This window comes from Fulvia fulva, chromosome 1, assembly GCF_020509005.1.
Source record: "Fulvia fulva chromosome 1, complete sequence".
NCBI lineage: Eukaryota > Fungi > Ascomycota > Dothideomycetes > Mycosphaerellales > Mycosphaerellaceae > Fulvia > Fulvia fulva.
This window is the reverse complement of record NC_063012.1, coordinates 3799071-3820335: the sequence shown is the minus strand read 5'-3', so window position 1 is coordinate 3820335 and position 21265 is coordinate 3799071. Positions and strand designations below refer to the sequence as shown.

The 21265-nt window shown below is 53.0% G+C and overlaps 4 protein-coding genes across 4 annotated transcripts; 3 read left to right on the top strand and 1 right to left on the bottom strand.

Annotated features, from left to right (window-relative positions):
* Window positions 1-13827: 13827 nt before the first annotated feature.
* On the bottom strand, window positions 13828-14684 carry CLAFUR5_00785 (Ribulose-phosphate 3-epimerase; the record flags this gene model as incomplete). Its single annotated transcript, XM_047899933.1, has 3 exons — window positions 13828-14085; window positions 14134-14382; window positions 14442-14684. 3 exons carry the CDS (start codon window positions 14682-14684, stop codon window positions 13828-13830), a joined length of 750 nt encoding a protein of 249 aa, XP_047755589.1.
* Window positions 14685-15602: 918 nt separating this feature from the next.
* CLAFUR5_00784 (uncharacterized protein) lies at window positions 15603-18284 on the top strand (the record flags this gene model as incomplete). Its single annotated transcript, XM_047899932.1, has 1 exon — window positions 15603-18284. The coding sequence occupies one exon, from the start codon at window positions 15603-15605 to the stop codon at window positions 18282-18284; it is 2682 nt and encodes an 893-aa protein (XP_047755590.1).
* A 272-nt stretch (window positions 18285-18556) lies between these two features.
* On the top strand, window positions 18557-19055 carry CLAFUR5_00783 (U6 snRNA-associated Sm-like protein LSm2; the record flags this gene model as incomplete). The annotated part of the gene is made up of 3 exons (XM_047899931.1): window positions 18557-18718; window positions 18846-18948; window positions 19015-19055. The coding sequence occupies 3 exons, from the start codon at window positions 18557-18559 to the stop codon at window positions 19053-19055; spliced, it is 306 nt and encodes a 101-aa protein (XP_047755595.1).
* A 269-nt stretch (window positions 19056-19324) lies between these two features.
* Window positions 19325-19643, top strand: CLAFUR5_00782 (uncharacterized protein; the record flags this gene model as incomplete). Its single annotated transcript, XM_047899930.1, has 2 exons — window positions 19325-19407; window positions 19466-19643. The coding sequence occupies 2 exons, from the start codon at window positions 19325-19327 to the stop codon at window positions 19641-19643; spliced, it is 261 nt and encodes an 86-aa protein (XP_047755596.1).
* Between the last annotated feature and the right edge of the window lie 1622 nt (window positions 19644-21265).

Here is a 21265-nt window from a genome sequence, read left to right as displayed (position 1 = left end):
GGAGAAGGCGGAGGTGCCGGAGGAACTTCTGGAGGGAAGCTGACAGTAAGGGAAGTCCAGTCGATGATAGGTCGGTGTCGTCTGAACCAGGGGAGGCCGAGGATAAACTTCTGATGCGGTAGGGACGTAAGGAAGCTGGTGATCGACATACGCTTGCCTCCGAGGGTGATTGACGTGTGTACAACATGAGTAATCTTACCAGTGGTAGTCTCCGTGCCGTCAAAGAGTTCAAGGGTGCGAGGGTACTTCAGTTCCTGGGGTTCGAGGTTGAGAGAGGTCGCGAGTTTATAGTCCATAAAAGACTCGCCTAGTGCGCCAGTGTCCATGAGAGTGAGATTGGAAGAAGAGAGTTTCTTTGAGCCGATATTTACATTCGTGACGAACGGTTTGCAAGCGTGGTCCTTGCCCGTCTCGTCGTACAGGTCTAGCTGTGCTGTATTGATCCTCAACTTCTTTCCTCTCTTCACTTTCGGTAAACGTTGTTCTTGGTCTTCATCGCGTCGATGAGGAAGACCTAGGCTTTTTCCTGCTCAGCGGGAGCAGCAGGAGCAGGCTCGATAGCGCCGACAGCGCCGCGAACCGGGTTGCGGGCGTTACGGGCAGCGAGCTGCGGACAGTTGGCTGCGATGTGGCCTGGACCGCCGCAGTAGGTGCAGAGTCCGGCCTGGCGACGGCGAAGCTTCTCTTCGGGAGTGAGCTTACCGTTGACGAGGCCCTGGACTCGAGGGACGGCGGCACCAGCGCTGAGATCCATAGCGTCACCTACAGAGACGGGAGGGAGAGCCGTAGGAGCGGCGGCGCCTAGTGGAGCAGCGAAGTGGCTTCCGGGACCACGAGGCTGACGACCTTGAGAACGGGAAGCGAGGAGAGAGGCGGTGTGTTTCATGTTGGAGTCGAGGCGCTGGCAGGTCTCGACGAGCTCACGGAAGCTCATAGCACCGACGTCCTTGTCCTCGAGGGCTCGAAGAAGCTCTGCTGACAAACCACGGCGGAGAGTGCTCTTCTTGGTCTCTTCGTTGTAGCCGGTGAACCCGATGTCGCGGTTGAAGGCCGCGAGGTACTCGGCGAAGCTCTTGTTCTTCTGGAGGAGGTTGTGGATGGCGTTCTGGGCGGTGGCTCTACGGTCTGGATCACCAAAGGCAGCACGGAGGTCCTGCATCAAGGTGAGGACGTCCGGGCAGCCGATAGTCTGCGTGGCGTTGTCGATGTAGTGTTGTATCTGAGCCGCGGCGTCTCCCCGAAGGAGGGAGAAGACGTACGTGACTTTGTCCTTCTCTTGCGGAAAGTGGTCGGCATTAGCCAACAGCTTGATGGTGAGCTGTGTCTCAAATGCCTCAAACTTGCTCTTGTTGCCGTCGAACTCGTCTGGGTCGTTGACCTTCTTGGAGAAGTGCTGGCGGCGGTTGTCGTCGGCGTGCGGGGCGAGGTTCTGGAAGGTGTTCACAATACCTTGAAGGTATGTTGCTTGGTTGTTTGCTTGCTCGACCTGCTGGGCGGTCTCGCGGAAAGAGGAGACGGTGCGGTTGATGAGAGCGTAGGCGGTGTCGGGGTTGGCGTTTGCCCAGGCACCGAAGGCAGCGGCGTTCGAGAAGGGGATGTCAGTCCACTCACTGAAGTGGAATGGAGTGTCTTGGTTGTCGAGGTTGACACCTCCATCGGTGGCGTGGTCACCCATGAGGATGACTCGAGTGGTTGACGGTTTGTTGGTCTTTTGTGATGTCAGGGCGAGAGCCTGGCCTGTGAGATGCAAGGGTGAAAGCGAGAATGCAGGTGCGAAGTGCAGATGCAAAAGGGTATGGTATGATTGCTACACAAAACAAAAGACGAAGGAAGCAAGAGAGGCCTGGGGAAGGCCAGATATTTATACGCGACCCTCGCGAGTGCGTGTCCCCGCATCAACAGGGCTAACCCGTGCGAAGCCGCGCTCAGCAGCTTTGCTCAAAACCTCATTCCAACCTGCCCTACGTTCCGAGTCTTCCACGTGCTTCTTCCAGGGTCCAGCGCAGTCGCGGGTGCTCGCGGGAGTGCCGTGAGTCACACAGTCACGAGCCGAAGTGAATCTGTCAAGGTTTGGTAGAGGGGTGAATTTGGAGGGCTGGGTCCCGTAGTGAATGTTGCGGGGTATGTGATTCTTGGCGCTCACACACCAAGCTGGACTGTCACTTCTTGACGACTTCTGAGCACTCTGAGGCTCTTCTGTCCCCACCTTCTGTACTCTCTGTGGGGAGACCATGACAGTACTATAAGAGACTAACGACCTACAAGTTACTAGGCTATACGACATACCTACGAGGCGACGGCAGACCCCGTACGTGCTTCTATATTAGTAAGGACATACTAGAATCCGACTAGGAGGTAGTGTACTACGTAGACGAAGAAGGCGGGGGCGATATTACCTCCCTCTACGTAAGTAGCACCTAGATACACAACCTATATATACAACCGCTAGCCTCGAGGTCTAGCCGCGACCTAGGGGTCTATAGACACCTAGACAGTACGCTTAAGAGATAAGGGTGCTATATCGTAGTAGGAGACTTCAACATACACTACCCTTCCTAGGAAAGCCTTATATAGCCGCACCCTATAGCCGACGAAGTACTCGACTTAATAGCGAGTAACGCAATTGCCCTTAATACCCCGAAGGACCTAGGCACCTAGAAGAGAGGGGGACTCTAAGGCACGATCGACCTCTCCTAGATCTTAGATAGCTACTACTATACGGTAACCTACTATAGGATCGAACATAAACTCGAGGCGTCGTTAGACCACATACTAGTCAGGACCTCTATTACGACACAGATACAACGTATACTAGCGAGAACCCCTAAGCCAAACTAGGGAAAGGCCTACTAGGCCAACATCTAGGCGTACCTCGATAACTCTAAGAGGCTAGTCTAGATCGCGCAGTAGCAATACAATAGTAAAGACGAGATAGACGAAGCAGTCTATAGGTTAATAGACGAAATAAGAAAAGCGACCTTACTTCACGTTCCGCTTACCTAACTAACGATATAGTCTAAACTATACTAGACGCCGGAGTGCACTACAGTAGTAAGAGAAGTAAGGAGAGCCCGCCGGGTATAGACGAGCAGCTATAGCGAGGAGGCCTAGAACGTATATAGGGAGGTATACTAATAGAAGAAAGCCATAATACGGAGGGAGAAAGTAGTCGGCTAGAGGGCTATAGTGGAAGAAATTGCCGGCAAGCTAGAGAGGATGTAGAAGCTAGCGAAATGGGCCCGACAGGACCCTATACAGGGCCCCTCCTTCTCTATCCTAGCGCTACAATCGCCTAGTAGCCCGGTTAGCGACCCCGAGGCCAAGGCGCGTCTACTAGCTAGTAAGTTCTTCCTACCCCTAGTCGAGGCTGATCTAAGCGACATAAACAGCTCTACTCCCCTAGCCCCTAGTATCGCGGTCTAATAGGAGGTGTCCGAGGGAGAAGTTACCGCTATGCTAAGGAAGTTACCGGCGAAGAAAGCCCCGGGGCCGGATAGGATCCTAAACGAGCTACTAAAGAAGTATAGAGATCAACTAGCCCTAGTAGTTATAGCGATCTTTAACGCCTGCCTATAGACCGGATACTACCCGATAGCTTTTAAACAATCGACGACAGTAGTCCTACGTAAGCCGTAGAAGGAAGACTATACGTAGGTGAAGTCGTACCGCCCAATTGCGCTCCTTAATACTCTTAGGAAGGCGCTTAAGAAGCTAGTTATAACGAGACTCTCCGAGGCGGTAGAGGAACACTCCCTACTCCCGGACACCTAGATAGGTACGCGCCTATAGCGATCGACGCTATCCGCGATAGAACTTATCACCTCTTAGGTAAAGGCTATCTAGTATAAGAATAGGGATAAGGTAGCTTCCTTACTTAGCCTAGATATATCGGGAGCCTTCGACTACGTATTATACCCGCGGCTTCTCTATATCCTAAGGTCGAAAGGACTCCCTAAGTAGCTTGTTAACTTCGTACGGTCCTACCTCCAAAACCGTAGTACGTCGATCCTGGTCGGCCAGTATAGAAGCCTATTTCAAGTAGTCTATACTAGAATCCCGTAAGGCTTAACGCTAGCACCTATTCTGTTCCTCTTCTTTATAGCGACGCTGCTCCTAGCCCTAGAATCCTAGAATACCGCTACGAGCGGCTTCGTAGACGACATAAACATCCTAGCGTAGTCTTCCTCGACTAAGGAGAACTATAGGCTACTAGAAGAGAAGCATAAGATCTGCGAGGACTAGGCTAGGAGGCACGGGGCTCGGTTTGCCCTAGAAAAGTACAATCTAATACACTTTACGCGCCGGCTACGGTTCTATAATATACAAGCTTCTATCTAGATATAGGGGCATACGACTAACCCGGCAAATTAGCTCAGGATCCTCGGACTATAGGTAGACCCGGCGCTACGGTAGAGGAAGTACGTATAGGCAATATTACGGAAAGCTGAACAGAATATAGCATTATGCTAGAGGCTCACTACGTCTATATAGGGGGCGGACTTCCGGTAGTTACGACTTCTATATACGGCTATTGTACGGCTAGTCCTTACCTATAGTAGCTAAGTGTAGTCCTTAGGCGAGAGGGCCTACCTATCGAAGGGACTCGTCGCGCCGCTAGCGAAGATCTAAAACTAATGCCTAAGGAAGGTCACCGGGGTATATAAGTCGATACTAACGAGGATGCTTAAGTACGAGACCGCTATACCGCCGATCGACCTATATATCTAGGGACTACGGACCTCCTACTTAGGCAAGTCGGCACAGTACCTAGTATAGAAGGTCATCGCTAGTATAGTCGTAAGGGCCCGCGAATCAGTACTAGCGTATAAGGGCATTCGACCCGGAAACGAGCCGAACTACCGGGCAAGGGACGAATAGCTAGTAATATAATAGGAAGGTAAGAAATCGTTTATAGAGCAACTATAGAAAGAGAGGTAGAACAACCAGGTTGTAGGGTATAGTAGACGCCCTTAGCTAGCGGGACAACCTAAGGAATAGTTAGCTACAAAATCCGCGGTTAAGTACCCCCCGAAGCTTATCTACTACCGCCTTACGAGGGTATAGAGTAGTATAGCAACCTAACTACGAAGCGAACACATCGGCCTCTAGGGGTACCTATTATAGAGGAAGGTTCTAGGATACACGAATACTAGCTGCCCCTACGGCTATCGCTCCTAGAACGTACGGTACGTACTCCTCGTCTGTCCGAGGTGGTCGCTAGGAAGGGGGGAGTAGATAGTAAAGGCGAGGAACCGGACGATTAGGGCACTTCTTAATAACGCTAAAGACCTACGGCGCATTACGAACTAGATACTAGAGAAGGGCTAGCTAGAACAGTACCGCCTAGTAGGAGTAGTATAGGAAGAGAGGACACGACGTAGCGCGACGAGACCGGCTAGGAGCGGGGGCTAACGGGGTAGTGACATAGACTACGTACGTTCAGAGGGAAAGCTAATCTAGATAAGGAGTAGTCGGGGGCGGGAAGGGTTTTCACCTATTCGGGTTTCCCTTTATATATAACAATAGATATATACCTATATAGGCCGGATAGGGTCCTAGAATAGGGGAATGACAAATCTATCTATCTATATACTCGAGCTAGATCTTAGAGGTTTCCCGCTATTAAAGGCTAGTATACGAGTAATAGCCGATTTATTACTATAAGAGAAGGGTCTTAAGCCCGCTAGTCTTCATTAGACAGACAGGTTTATTAGGCGGTATCGTGAGCTAAAGGTTCGTATAACACGTAGATACGATCGTTAGCGAGCCCTAATAGAATATCTAGACGTTATCGAGAGGTAGTTCTTACTTATACGTAATATAAAGGAGAAGTATAGCATCCTTAACTAGGACACCTATAACTTCGACGAGACAGGATTTATTATAAGTGTCATTACGTCTTAGAGCGCCGTTACGGGTTTAGAAAGGCGTAGTAGAAAGAGGAAGGTCGTTTAATAGGGTAATAGAGAGGGAGTAGAGAGATAGCGTATTAGATAGCTCTTATACGAAGCGAGATTAGTAAGCTACGTAAGTCTAACGAGCCCCTTATATAGCGGAAAGTACGGAAGCGTAAGTATATTTAGTCTAGAGGGTCTCTAACCTTCGATAAGGCGTCGCAATTAATACCTCTAGAGGATACTAGGAGGTAGGTAGTGAGTAGAGAGTCGCTAGATAGTGTTCGGCTAGTACTAAGGCTACGACGCTATAAGCGATATAGCGAGTCGGGGTATAACGTACGTATCTATTAAGTAGACTTACTAGATAGCTGTCAGGGCGAGAGCCTGGCCTGTGAGATGCAAGGGTGAAAGCGAGAATGCAGGTGCGAAGTGCAGATGCAAAAGGGTATAGTATGATTGCTACACAAAACAAAAGACGAAGAAAGCAAGAGAGGCCTAGGGAAGGCCAGATATTTATACGCGACCCTCGCGAGTGCGTGTCCCCGCATCAACAGGGCTAACCCGTGCGAAGCCGCGCTCAGCAGCTTTGCTCAAAACCTTATTCCAACCTGCCCTACGTTCCGAGTCTTCCACGTGCTTCTTCCAGGGTCCAGCGCAGTCGCGGGTGCTCGCGGGAGTGCCGTGAGTCACACAGTCACGAGCCGAAGTGAATCTGTCAAGGTTTGGTAGAGGGGTGAATTTGGAGGGCTGGGTCCCGTAGCGAATGTTGCGGGGCATGTGATTCTTGGCGCTCACACACCAAGCTGGACTGTCACTTCTTGACGACTTCTGAGCACTCTGAGGCTCTTCTGTCCCCACCTTCTGTACACTCTGTGGGGAGACCATGACAGTAGCCCCCCCGAACAAAGCTGAGTTCCTACGAAGCCGTAGTAGTTCCACATATCGAGGATGTTCAGCTTCAGTACCAGGCCTAGGCCTGATGTCATGGTCGATACACCATTGGTAAGCCCCGTCGAAAAGCTCAGATTCGAAGAGCCTGCCGATGTTGACTTCTGGGCCGTCTGCGCGGGCGTGGTATTCTTCGATTGCTTGACGATTGAAGATGATATGTTGGATAGGTTCCCATGAGGTATCCCACTCAGGGCAACCTTGCCATTCGACTTCATACTTGATCGGCGGTAGTCCTTCAACGTCGTTGGGCTCTACGCGGATTCCCCGGATCTTGCGGACGGCATAGTCGTCAGAAGGTAGGTTAACAGGCTCGTCGACTTCTACTTCATCGGGAGGACCTGGCATGTCTTGGTTTTGGTTCGGGAATGGGTCCTCAGCCGACGGCCGAAGGCGTACGGGATGGAAGACGTCGTGGATCTTTATGTTCGCAGGAAGAGCTAGACGGTAGGCGTGTGAACTGATACGCTCGGTGATCTCAAAAGGACCTAGGTTCTTCCAGTTCAGCTTCTTGGAGGGGCGGTCTGTCTTGATGTTCTTGGAGTTGAGGTAGACCATATCGCCTACTTGGTAGTCGGGAGCTGGCTGGCGACGACGATTGGCTTGATCCTCGTAGATTGCTTGTGCGTACACCATCTCGTCGTGAACTTCTTCATGGATCTGTGAGAGCATAGTAGCGAACTCGTCTGCTGCTTGCTCGTTTGCGTCTTCGGTAGGCGGGAGAGGTTCTTCTGGTTCCATGCCTGTACGAGGGTGGTAACCTCTCGTAGTATAGAAGGGAGAGTAGCCAGTAGTCTCCGAGTCCCAGTTACGAGTAGCGAACTCCACCGCAGGGATATGCTGAGGCCAATCCTTCTGGTGGTAGTCGACGAAGCAACGAAGGACCTGCTCGAGGATAGCGTTCGTAATTTCGGTCTGGCCGTCGGTCTGTGGCTGAAAACTGGTCGAGAGGTTATGCTTGATGCCCAGGATAGCACACAGACGCTTCCAGAAGTGCGAGATGAACTGGGTGCCTCTGTCAGAGGTGATGCTATCCGGGAGGCCTTGAAAGCGCCAGACGAATTCGTAGAACAAGCGAGCAGTCTCCTTTGCGGTCATGCTCCAGCACGGGATCATGTACCGGTCCTTGGAGTGACGGTCCACGATCACTAGAAGGGCCTTTGCTTTCACGCCGCTGAAGGTCTTGCCGTGAGGAAGATCGGTGATAAAGTCCATAGTGATGTGCTTCCACGGACGATCAGGAGCCGGGAGAGGGTGCAAGAGACCGTGGGGACGGTGGCGGTTAGCTTTGGCTCTTCGGCAAGCAGCGCAGTTCAGCACGTAGCGGCGGACGTCCTTCCAGGAATGCGGCCACCAGTAATACCTAGCGAGGAGCTTGTGGGTCTTGGCTACGCCTGGGTGACCCCCAGAGGCGGAGTCGTGGATGATTTGAAGAATCTCAGCTCGGATATTAGAGCCTTCGGGCTGCGGTACGTAAAGCTTCTTACGGAAGTAGACGACACCTCCCTGGAGCTCGCACTCGGACAGCGAGAAGCCCGGGAATGTCCTCGCGCCAGATTCAAGGGCCTGAACTAACTCTTGGGCGTCTATGTCGGCATCGTACGCTGTTCGTACTCGTGCCATGATGCCTTCGGGCTGCTCCTCATTATCAAACCCCTCAAAGTCTGATTCGGATGAGCCGTCGGTCGTTACTGAGCCCTCTTCATCGTCGTTCAAGTCCTCAGCGTCCGAGGCGTATTCTTCAGGCTCGGATTCATCGTCACTCTCGTCAAGGTAGGCAGGAGCGAGCACGAGAGTAGCAAAGGAAGCGGCGAGCGTAGGCTGGCCATTCGATAGGTACTCTCGAAGCTCGGAAGAGAGGTTGTGCTCTTTGATGACTTGTTGCCCTGCGATTTGCCGGCCCCCTCTTCGATCAACTGGAGAGTCACCAGGGCGGCGGGTAAGGGCGTCGGCCATCGAGTTGGCCTTGCCGGGCGTGTACGAGATCACGAAGTTGAACCGGGAGAGGAACTCGCTCCAGCGGGCCTGGCGACGATTGAGCAGCTTGCTCTTCATAAAGTAGACGAGGTTCTTATGGTCGGAGCTTACTTGGACGGGCATAGCAGAGCCTTCGAGCTCGGGGCGCCACTCTTCGAAAGCTTTGACGATGGCGAGAAGCTCCTTGTCGTAGATCTCGTAGTTACACTCCGTGGCGGTCATCTTCTTGGAGAGGAAGGCGACAGGTAACCAGGGGGATTCAGGCGAGCGGCGTTGTAGCAGGACACCGCCCACCACGCCGTCGGATGCGTCGGTCTCTACACGGGTCTCCAGTTCGAAATCGAAGTGCCGTAGAAGCGGGTTCTCAACAAACTTCGCTTTGAGCAAGTCAAAAGCCTCCTGGCATTCGTCGGTCCAGGCGAACTTCTCACCCTTGCGCGTGAGCTTCGTCAAAGGGCGTACCACGCCCGAAAATGCGTGGATGAAGCGGCGGTAGAAGTTGGCAAAGCCTAGGAAACCCTGGACCTCTTTGACGTTCGTAGGAGCATCCCATTCGACGATAGCGTCGATCTTCTCTTGGTCCATCTTGATGCCGTCTGCGGTAATGATCAAACCAAGGAACTTGACTTCGGTCTTCTCAAACTCGCACTTGTCGATGTCGAGCTGCAAGCCGGCGTCTGCGAGCTTCTGAAGGACCTTACAGACGTGCTCGCGGTGCTCCTCCTTGGTCTCGCTATAGACTAGGATGTCGTCGATGTAGGCAGTGCAGAACTGATCGAGGAACTCCTGAAGGATGTCGTTAATGAAGTTCTGGAAGGTACTAGGCCCGTTACAAACGCCGAAGGGCATAACGAGCGACTCGAACAGCCCGTAGCGAGTACGGAAGGCTGTGAGATACTCGTGTCCTTCTGCCATTCGTAACTTGTTGAACGCAGCGATGACATCGAGCTTGGTGAAGTACTTGGCCTTAGAGAGGCGCTCGAGCGTCTCCTGAATCAACGGTATTGGGTAGCGGTTCTTCTTTGTAACAGCGTTCAAGCCTCGGTAGTCTACGCAGAAGCGTAGACCACCGCCGGGCTTCTTGACGAACATGACGGGACTGCCAGCGCTGGAACGGCTCGCTCGAATGAACCCCTTCTTTAGGTTCTCTTCGAGGTATCTCTTGAGGACGATAAGCTCTTCTCGGGACATGGAATATAACGGTCCGAACGGTGTCTCTGCACCTTCTTCTAGCTCAATCTTGTGGTCGTGAGGGCGATGAGGAGGCAGCTCGTCTGCGGCTTTAGCATCGAATACGTGGAGGATGTGGTGTGCCCAAGGAGGGACCTTCGTAGCAGGGTCGGTAGGTGTACGCTTCTTGTCGAGCTTCTCGAGGGCGATGTCGATATCGCGGAGAGAGGCGACGAAGACTTGAGCTTTGGGCTGCTTAGCAGCAGTGGTGAAGGCAGCGGCGTTCACCTGGAAGATCTTGGTATACTCAGGACCGCGCTGAGGCGGCGGAGAAGGCGGAGGTGCCGGAGGAACTTCTGGAGGGAAGCTGACAGTAAGGGAAGTCCAGTCGATGATAGGTCGGTGTCGTCTGAACCAGGGGAGGCCGAGGATAAACTTCTGATGCGGTAGGGACGTAAGGAAGCTGGTGATCGACATACGCTTGCCTCCGAGGGTGATTGACGTGTGTACAACATGAGTAATCTTACCAGTGGTAGTCTCCGTGCCGTCAAAGAGTTCAAGGGTGCGAGGGTACTTCAGTTCCTGGGGTTCGAGGTTGAGAGAGGTCGCGAGTTTATAGTCCATAAAAGACTCGCCTAGTGCGCCAGTGTCCATGAGAGTGAGATTGGAAGAAGAGAGTTTCTTTGAGCCGATATTTACATTCGTGACGAACGGTTTGCAAGCGTGGTCCTTGCCCGTCTCGTCGTACAGGTCTAGCTGTGCTGTATTGATCCTCAACTTCTTTCCTCTCTTCACTTTCGGTAAACGTTGTTCTTGGTCTTCATCGCGTCGATGAGGAAGACCTAGGCTTTTTCCTGCTCAGCGGGAGCAGCAGGAGCAGGCTCGATAGCGCCGACAGCGCCGCGAACCGGGTTGCGGGCGTTACGAGCAGCGAGCTGCGGACAGTTGGCTGCGATGTGGCCTGGACCGCCGCAGTAGGTGCAGAGTCCGGCCTGGCGACGGCGAAGCTTCTCTTCGGGAGTGAGCTTACCGTTGACGAGGCCCTGGACTCGAGGGACGGCGGCACCAGCGCTGAGATCCATAGCGTCACCTACAGAGACGGGAGGGAGAGCCGTAGGAGCGGCGGCGCCTAGTGGAGCAGCGAAGTGGCTTCCGGGACCACGAGGCTGACGACCTTGAGAACGGGAAGCGAGGAGAGAGGCGGTGTGTTTCATGTTGGAGTCGAGGCGCTGGCAGGTCTCGACGAGCTCACGGAAGCTCATAGCACCGACGTCCTTGTCCTCGAGGGCTCGAAGAAGCTCTGCTGACAAACCACGGCGGAGAGTGCTCTTCTTGGTCTCTTCGTTGTAGCCGGTGAACCCGATGTCGCGGTTGAAGGCCGCGAGGTACTCGGCGAAGCTCTTGTTCTTCTGGAGGAGGTTGTGGATGGCGTTCTGGGCGGTGGCTCTACGGTCTGGATCACCAAAGGCAGCACGGAGGTCCTGCATCAAGGTGAGGACGTCCGGGCAGCCGATAGTCTGCGTGGCGTTGTCGATGTAGTGTTGTACCTGAGCCGCGGCGTCTCCCCGAAGGAGGGAGAAGACGTACGTGACTTTGTCCTTCTCTTGCGGAAAGTGGTCGGCATTAGCCAACAGCTTGATGGTGAGCTGTGTCTCAAATGCCTCAAACTTGCTCTTGTTGCCGTCGAACTCGTCTGGGTCGTTGACCTTCTTGGAGAAGTGCTGGCGGCGGTTGTCGTCGGCGTGCGGGGCGAGGTTCTGGAAGGTGTTCACAATACCTTGAAGGTATGTTGCTTGGTTGTTTGCTTGCTCGACCTGCTGGGCGGTCTCGCGGAAAGAGGAGACGGTGCGGTTGATGAGAGCGTAGGCGGTGTCGGGGTTGGCGTTTGCCCAGGCACCGAAGGCAGCGGCGTTCGAGAAGGGGATGTCAGTCCACTCACTGAAGTGGAATGGAGTGTCTTGGTTGTCGAGGTTGACACCTCTATCGGTGGCGTGGTCACCCATGAGGATGACTCGAGTGGTTGACGGTTTGTTGGTCTTTTGTGATGTCAGGGCGAGAGCCTGGCCTGTGAGATGCAAGGGTGAAAGCGAGAATGCAGGTGCGAAGTGCAGATGCAAAAGGGTATGGTATGATTGCTACACAAAACAAAAGACGAAGAAAGCAAGAGAGGCCTGGGGAAGGCCAGATATTTATACGCGACCCTCGCGAGTGCGTGTCCCCGCATCAACAGGGCTAACCCGTGCGAAGCCGCGCTCAGCAGCTTTGCTCAAAACCTTATTCCAACCTGCCCTACGTTCCGAGTCTTCCACGTGCTTCTTCCAGGGTCCAGCGCAGTCGCGGGTGCTCGCGGGAGTGCCGTGAGTCACACAGTCACGAGCCGAAGTGAATCTGTCAAGGTTTGGTAGAGGGGTGAATTTGGAGGGCTGGGTCCCGTAGCGAACGTTGCGGGGCATGTGATTCTTGGCGCTCACACACCAAGCTGGACTGTCACTTCTTGACGACTTCTGAGCACTCTGAGGCTCTTCTGTCCCCACCTTCTGTACACTCTGTGGGGAGACCATGACAATAGCGAAGAATCTAAAGAGGAATTGTCCTCCTAGTAACGATTCTATAGGATGTCGTCGTATTAAGATACCGTCATAATTAAAGTGGAAGTGGTATAGTTCTTAGTAAAAGTAGCCCGCTCGGTAGTATAGCCCGCTCGGTAGTAAAGTACGTTAGATCTCAAAATTTTAGAAATATAAAATAAATATTTACTTAGTGATTCCTTCGCTCAATATTGCTTAAAAGCTAATAGTATAGTAGCTAAATCTTACTTTGTCTCGAAGCTTGATATTTAGCCTTTTAGGACAGCAAGTAATACTTAGGCATAATTTACTTAGGGACTAATTAGCTATTACTTATGTTTCTAGAATTAGACCCTTCGGGATAAGCAAGAAACACGATATATAGATATCATTAAGCGTAGCGACCGCGCGCTAGCCATCCACCGTAGTGCGAGCTTGCGAGCACGTAGGTGGTGGCGTCAGCGAGGGAGTGGAGCTCTATCACCAGCCCCGGACGATCGCCAAGCCCCCCTATGATTGGTTCACTTCTAAGCTTCGGTAGCACGTGACCTATCGCGCTGTGCCTGTTCGCGAACTCGCAAACATACGGTCGTCGTACAACATACGGTCGTCGTACAACAAGCACTGCACGTCGGGCAGGGGTAGCGTGGATCGCACGCTACTTTAAAGTCCAGAAGGGTTAGTATAGAGCTCCACTCCGCTACGCTTACCCTTGGAGGTTCACAACCGCCAAAAGCACATTTTATATATAACACTTGCGACGACTTCTATACAACAACTTGCGACAACGAGCATCCTATAAGTATCGAGCGGAGATACAAGGCAGACGAGCAGACATTCGAAATCTACGCGAGAAACACAAGTCCGCAGGGCGCGATGTTGCGGAAGTCGAAAAAACCAAGTGGGAGTTTATTCCTGCCGTCGCCTTGTATCGAGTGGCTATTCGAGGAGGCAGATGCCGAACACTTCCTCGAGGTCCCTTCATCTGACTACGAACTCTAGAAGTTTGTTGCGCGTGGTGCACAGTCGCACGTTGTGCACACCTCCACTAAACTTAGGCCTACTCAATCAAGTATCGACTAATGTCACCTAGACAACAGTTGACTTTCATTGGGCTGTGCACTGTGCATCACGCGCAACAAACTCTTATTTCTATTTCAGGGTTGCCAGTCGCGAGCATACAGTATTCTCTCTGGGCCTGCACGATTCATTCACCTTCTCATGTGCAGCAGACTTGCTGAGCTATCCTACAGTCTGCTGTCTGAAAGTCACCGACGCTTCTCGACTGCCTGCCTTAGCGCCTCGATGACTTGACTGGGGTCCTTTGCGCCGAATACTGCACTGCCAGCCACAATCACGTTGGCGCCTGCGTCCGCTGCTGTGTCAATGGTCTTCTCGCTGAGACCACCGTCGACTTCGATGTTCAGGTTGGGATATCGCTTTCTGAGGGCCTCAACCTTTGGCATCATGTCGTGCATGAACTTTTGGCCACCAAACCCGGGCTCCACAGTCATCACGAGCGCCATCTGTTGATAAGGTCAGCGTAGAACGACTGACGTCCAGGACATACATACGTCGGGCACTTCATCCTTGTTTGGGTTGTCCAAGATGTCATATAGCACATCGACTCCGGTCTTCGGCTTGATCGCGATACCAGCCCTCATGCCTTGTTCGTGAATGAACCTGATCATTTCTTTTGGAGTGGTCTTGCTGTCGTTGTGCTCTTCCGGCGACTCAGCTGAGGTCGAAGATACAGCAGCCTCGTAGTGGAAGCAGTACAGATCGCAACCAGCTTTCTTGAACTCTTTCACCCATTTCTTCGGCTACCGCGCCGGTCAGCACGGCATCCTCGCTCTTCATATTTGCACCTCTCCCCTCATACCTCAGCAATCATCATGTGGCAGTCAAAGGTGCCCTTGCCGAAAGCTTCCTTTGGTCGGTCTACGTGCGAGCGGATCATGGTCACCACGGGAGGACCAAAGGTCATATTTGGCACAAAGTGCCCATCCATAATATCAACATGCAGCCAATCCGCGCCTTGCTCAATCGTGTCTGAGCATGCCTTGCCTAGAGCGCCAAAGTCCGCGCTGAGGATAGAGGGCGCAATGATTGCTGCCGGAGCCATGGTAGACGTGGTTGTTGGAGCAGACGGGTTGCAGTGTCGCCTGACGATGTTTTGCTTGGCTACGATATCAAGAGCTTCCAAAGGTCATAAGTATTGGGTGAGTGTCGACGGACTGCACTGTTTCAACAGACATGAAATTGTTGATAGCATACCGTCATTTGGGGGGGGATGCCCGGCGATACCACGGGCCGCACGATGAAGTGGCGCGGATCCCACGCGACTTCGATCCCCACCGGAAAATGCATCTCGTCCTGGGCCGCTGGGCGGTTCCAGCATGCGGGCTATATCACTGTACCACAGGGTCCACAGCCTGCGCCTATATCAGGCTATATGTCGCAGCACCTAGTATACTCGTTTCATTGGCCCCAACTTAGGCGCCCTCTCAAACCCGCAGCAGTTCCTCAGCGCTTCCTCTCAGCCACCCATCGCCGTTCGACAGGCCGCCTCTCCCGCCATAGCGCTGGCCTTGGCTGTACTCCCATCGCCTGGACTTGCGATGCCCGTCCGTGGAGAATTGCTCTGCTGGAGACCAACCAGACATGCGCGTCACGATGCGGCTCAATGTTAGCGCCAGCGTTGACCACGTCGCCGTCGCATGAGTATCGAAATCCTGCTAACCGCCCTGCTGCGCGCTCCGGACCTTGACTGGCGCTATGGTGCTGATGAGACGTCTCGGCCTGTATAAGGGCCCTTCGCTGCCAAACAGCCTGCTGACTCTTCCTCGCCGGCCCACTGCTCTCTTTCTCTGATCGTGGTGTTGGTCCGATTGCGCTCTCTTTCCGCTTTCGTTTCTTCTTTCGGCGTGCATACTCACTACTTCGTTGATCGAAGTTTGTACATCCTTACCGCAGGTCGGCATACAGTCATTCAAGCATCAGAAAACCCAAAAGAAGTGGCGATTGAGCCAGGCCAACAGACATGGCCAACATCACTTTACAACCGACCGCATACACACCCTCCGCGCCGGCTCGCAATAATGAAGGACCGCGTAATACAGTAATAGAAGATGCACCTCAGGTCTCGCTCCGAAGAGCACCACCACAAAGATTACAGCCACGAACATTCGTCATTTCGCCAGTGAGCGACGACTTCCCGACCCCCAAGGCCGCGGTCTCAAACACTCTGGCAATTCCCATGGAGAGCAGCACGAACATGAGCAACTCTGATTCCGAGTCAGACCAGAGCTCACTTTGGAGTAAGCGGAGCTCCAGAAGTTTCGACGAGCTCTACGACATTTCAGAAAGCGACTCAGAGGAGGTGCCCATCAAGCTCTCAACCTCAGTCAAGAAGCGCGTGGGAAGCAAAGACCCGAAGGCCAGATATCCTTCCCTGGTGATCCCATCTCCAGGTCAATGGCCGACGATTGAGAAGCTTAGGTCCGCATCAGCGCTTTCTCCGCCCATTCAAGTCAGCTTGTCGCCAGCGATCCTCTCGAGATTACAAGACCGTGACCTACGTGTTCCGAGTACCACATCTGCTCCTTCACTTGATGGTAGCCTGACATCCGAGGAACTTGCGATCTCAAGCTGCCCCTCGACACCCGACATTCAGGGACCTTTGGACGACGAGAACTCATGGGAGCCAAACGTTCGCCTCAGCCGCTCAACGATCGATCTCCTTCAGCACATTCACGGCGAAGACCAACAGCAGTCACAGCAAACCGTGATTGAGATCCCTGAGGAAGCAATGGAGGAGATGAAGGAGATCGCCGATTCGCCACCAATCACGAGGAGGTTCAGGATCGACACTTCCAGCTTGGTGCCTCGAGACCCGAATGAGGCTGACGATGAATTGTCTGCACTATCAGTACCGTCGCCTGGTGGCTTCTTCGCCTCGCTCGACTCCACCATCGCGCGCAAAGCCTGGGCCGATGCAGACGCCGCGCCGAACACCAGCACCGCCGCCGAGTTCTATGGCGTGCCCTTCAGACAAAGCGATGCTCCACCATTGCCAACCAGCACAGCCACATCGTTCTACAACTTGCCTTGGGAAGTACGCCCCGATAACGCTGTCGAACACGTCGTGGCACTTGCCTCTCCAGCAAGCACACAAGACCCAGTCACCGCACGAAAGGTTCTCTTCTCCCCCACCGATGTCGTCAAAGAGGTTGAGGAAATTGACGAGAGCTACGACGACGCGCTCAAGCAAAATGCTTCCGCCAACATTGATCGCACGGCTTCATGGCTGTTTGCTCAAGATGCATACATGCAAGCTATCTGCGAAGAAGACCATGTTGCGCAGAGCTTTCGAGATGTCGAAGGAGCTGTTCCAAGCACTCCCATCGGTCAAGCTTTCATCGTTGAGGACACGTCACCAGGCAAGAAATCCGTGCGGTTCGCTGATGTGCAGACCGAGTCGCCAATGGCATTGTCAGCGTCAAGCCCAGCTGACAAGAAGCGTATCTCCCCTATCCATGACGGTACGTTCTGGGAAGCATGGCGCCTCACAAAGCGCTCGCAACGCGCGCGTGATGTGTTCGCGCACCGTCAGGCAAGAGCTGAGGCTGATCACGTCAACCGCGTGAGTTTGCAGAAGCAGCATGCAAACCAGCTGAATGGCAAATACGAGATCACGAATGCCGATCGACCTGCACCGCAACGTCCCGTCTCATCGCTTCTGCCCGTCGCTGCAGAGGATGAGAAGAAAGAACTCATCGCCAAAGCCGATCGCGAGCGACAAGCTCTTGAGCAACTGCAATCATCATCGTGGCATCTCGCTGCTCAAAAGGAGGTCAATGGCGGCAGGCTGTTGACCAGTCCGATCGTGCAGAGCTTCAAGGGTCGCAAGGATGTCTCCATCCTGGACCTTGCTGGTCAAGTACACTGCAGCTGGGCATGGACCGTCGCTCATGACCACCCAGATGCAGCAGTGTACACTACAGTCTCTTCGGACGCCGAGGCTCATGTTGCTTCCCTTGATGGACCATCGAACCACTTCGTTGTCACATCACCAAAGTTGTGGGAGCTGCCATTCGAGGACAACCTCTTCGATGTTGTGTCAGCTCGCAACCTTTACACACACCTCAAGACTATCTGGCCAAAGGGCTCGGCAGCCGATGAGTGGGATCTCACCCTCCGCGAGTGCCTTCGTGTTCTGAAGCCTGGAGGCTACCTCGAGTTTGACTTGCTGGACGCTGAGCTCGTCCACGCTGATGCTGTAAGTCAAGCACTTGGCGTCGAGTTCGCTTTCAACCTGAAGACTCGAGGCTATGAGCCATGCTCGGGCAAGAGCTTCCTGCCTCGCCTAAAGCGAGCTGGATTCTGCGAGATCAAGCGTGCCTGGATGGTCCTTCCGGTCGCCGATGCGTTATCTCAATGGAGTGACTCCGGAAAGGGTGCTTTAGCCAACGTCGAGATGTCCATTGCTACAGACGGCACCGTCACCGAGTACGCCCCACCACTTACGGGCAGCACCAAGGACGTTCGCGCCATGACTGGTCTTGTCGGCGCTAGGATGTGGGAGCAGTGGATGCTCAAGCTTAACAGCGAGATGGGTCGAAGCGAGAAGCTCGTTCTTGACAACGTTGCTAAGTCACTGGAGGAGGGAGGCAAGGGCAACGCTGGATGGAGGTTGCTCGTTGGCTGGGCGAGGAAGGCATAGGGAGAGGTGCAACTTTGGAGATGAAGTCTCATGAACACTTATACCAGCAAACCAATAATGGCCGTACCTATCTCTCATATCTGACCCGCATTCCACTCAAACGTCCTCACCTTCGTGTGCTACTGTCTCACTGTTGATGATCTGTTTGACACCTGAGGCTTCTAGATGGCCCGAGCGTCATTGACATCTCAAACCTCAGTCACATTCACCTTCCTGTCGCAAACAATGCCGCCACCACCACGTTGACGTCCACCCACTCCGATCTCATCATCATGCTGTTCTTCAGCTTCTTCAAGACTCTTGTCAACCACGAAGTCACCGTCGAGCTCAAGAACGACATTTCGATCCGAGGAACATTGAAGAGCGTGGATCAATATTTGAACATCAAGCTGGATGATATCTCTGTGGTTGAGGAGGTGAAGTATCCACATTTGGTGAGTGAGGGATATACAATGAGGAGAATCACGATTGAAGGAGGATGGTTTGGAGATAATCATGGGATGTTGCGGTGCACAGCGGTCACGTTTGGGCAAGATCAAGACTGACGCCTTATAAATACAGAGCTCGGTCAAGAATGTCTTCATTCGAGGCAGTGTGGTGCGATACGTTCATCTGCCAGCTGCTGCGGTAGACACGCCACTGCTAGAGGACGCTACACGAAGAGGTATGTCACAACTGGCGCCGGTGTAGCGCTTGTGAGTTATGGACAGGTAGCTGACAGCAGTAATAGAGGCGTCGCAAACAGCTGCGAAGGCGAAACAAGGCGCTTGAAGGGCATAACCAAGCGAAGGTAGACCTCACATCGAGATAGCGGACAAACAATTCGCTGCGCCTGGACGAAAGGGGCGATGGATCAGGCGCGCAGGCCAAGCGTAAAGTGCCACACAGAAGTACGAGGAATCTGTGGTTGCACCACGGCGGCCATCATAGCTTACTGGTGCAGGATCCATTGAGAATGGGTCAAGGCCATAGCATGATCTTCAATACAGTTCTGGTTTCCTATCAACCGGCCGCCTCATGATGTAGTTCGCCCAACCCACATGAGATACCCGACATGTTTGTCCTTCGCAGGACTGACAGTACAAGCTCGAAGGCCTGACTCTTCTCCCGAGTACAGCCTGAGGTGGGTTGCGAGGGTGCGTATGCTGACATGGGCATAATGGCAAACCACAATTCTGCAGCCCGCCACGTATCCCACCTATTGAGAGCAGTGACGCCGAGTTCACTAAATACACCTACACGTCCGAGTTCACAGTTCATAGCTCCTGGACGTACACCTGGGCAGATGTTAAGCTTACGGGCTTACAGGAACAGGCTCACCGTATGGCCAAGGTAGACGTTGAAGTACGACATGTGTAGCGACCTCGCAGATACTGTACGCTTGTAGAACAGTGCCGTATGTATTGCAGCCATGGCAAGCCGCCACGAATGCCAATGCTCAACACGATGTGTGGCTACGATGTGGCTTTCGTCTCTTCCATGAGCGTATATGCATTCAGTGTCGACGACGGGCGGCCATACATAGATACCAGATTTACTGGTCGTTCTACGGAAGTATGAAATACAATCGCTAGAAGATGGAGCGTTACGCTGGTTACATACGTAAGAACCATGGCAAGCAAAAACAATGTCTACCTCGAGCAGGACAGTGGAGGAAAGTAGACCACAGCGACATGAAGAGGAATTCACAATCGACAATGGATGTTCTGAGAACGGCAAAAAGCATGACCTACGCAGGGATCGAACTGGAGACTCGTTAGGATGTGCGTCAATGTGGACGCGGCAGGCGGAAGCGTACCCTGCAATCTCTTGATGCCGAGTGAATCGTAGTCAAGCGCCTTGCCATTGGGCCTGGAGATTGTTAGCGACGGTGTCGCTTTCCGTCCAGGCAAGATGTACGAACCAGCAGGCCTGTTAAGCCAGAAAGTGGCTGTGACTGGTAAGCAGTGTTGATGCGCTGTATAAGTATCATAACTATTGCGGGCCGCCAGGGCAAGCTCTGAGCGCAACAAATTGCCTTCGGTAGCCTGCAATGCATTCGACTGATAGCTGCACCATTTTGGTTCTTAGCATTCAGAAAAGCCGTACGTCGATTCTTACGCTTGCTCTTTGCCTCATGTCCTTGATGTCAGGCAAGATGCAAGCTCTCATTGAACACTGGGACACGCAGCATTGCAGTGCTCATTGAGAGCAGCATCACAATCAACGCTTACACGTATAGAAGCTAGTTTAATTGCCGCAAGAGACAACAGAACAATCAGCGGAAACTCTGCTATGCTTTCTATTCGTCTCTGATTTTCATCAGCGCCGCATTGTACTGTATGCAGATGGAGAAAAGATACAGCATCTGTCTGCGTCGGAACGTTATTTCTTCCCTCGCTCCCGCTCGATGTTGACCACTAATTCGCCGATACCCTTGTATCTACTAGGATTCTCGGGTAGAGAATAACGTTCCGGCGCAGACAGATGCTGTATAGATAGCATCCAGGCCTTTAATCCTGGGGGTTGATAGACATGCTTACGGAGAAATCGCTCAATTCTGACAGCGAGTTGTGAGTAAAGTGCAGTATCAACTTGTAGCAAATTGTCGACCACGATGCTTTTCGGAAAGCAGTGTCTAGGATATATTCGCTGCTTGGCATGCATGGGGTAGGACGATACCTATAACAAGTCAGGACTGCCTGACGATCGTCTCTCAACAACTCATCCGCAGTCTGTGTCAGCTTGCGAAGAGCGGCTGGAGGCCCTGGTGAAGGCTAATTCGGGGTCCGAAGCAAAGTGGTTGCAGCAACCCGGAAGATGAAGAGGCTCGGGTGCGCGCTTGAGAGGATGTCCTTGTTAGAGTGCTGCTGATTCGGCCGATGGGGGTGGGCCAGTGTGTTGGTCTGCCGCAGAAATGAAGGTGCTGATCGGGGTGTGCCGTGCTGATAAAACAGTCAATGTCCTGCTCGCGCATTGCCGTCGAGTTTTGTGAGCGTCAC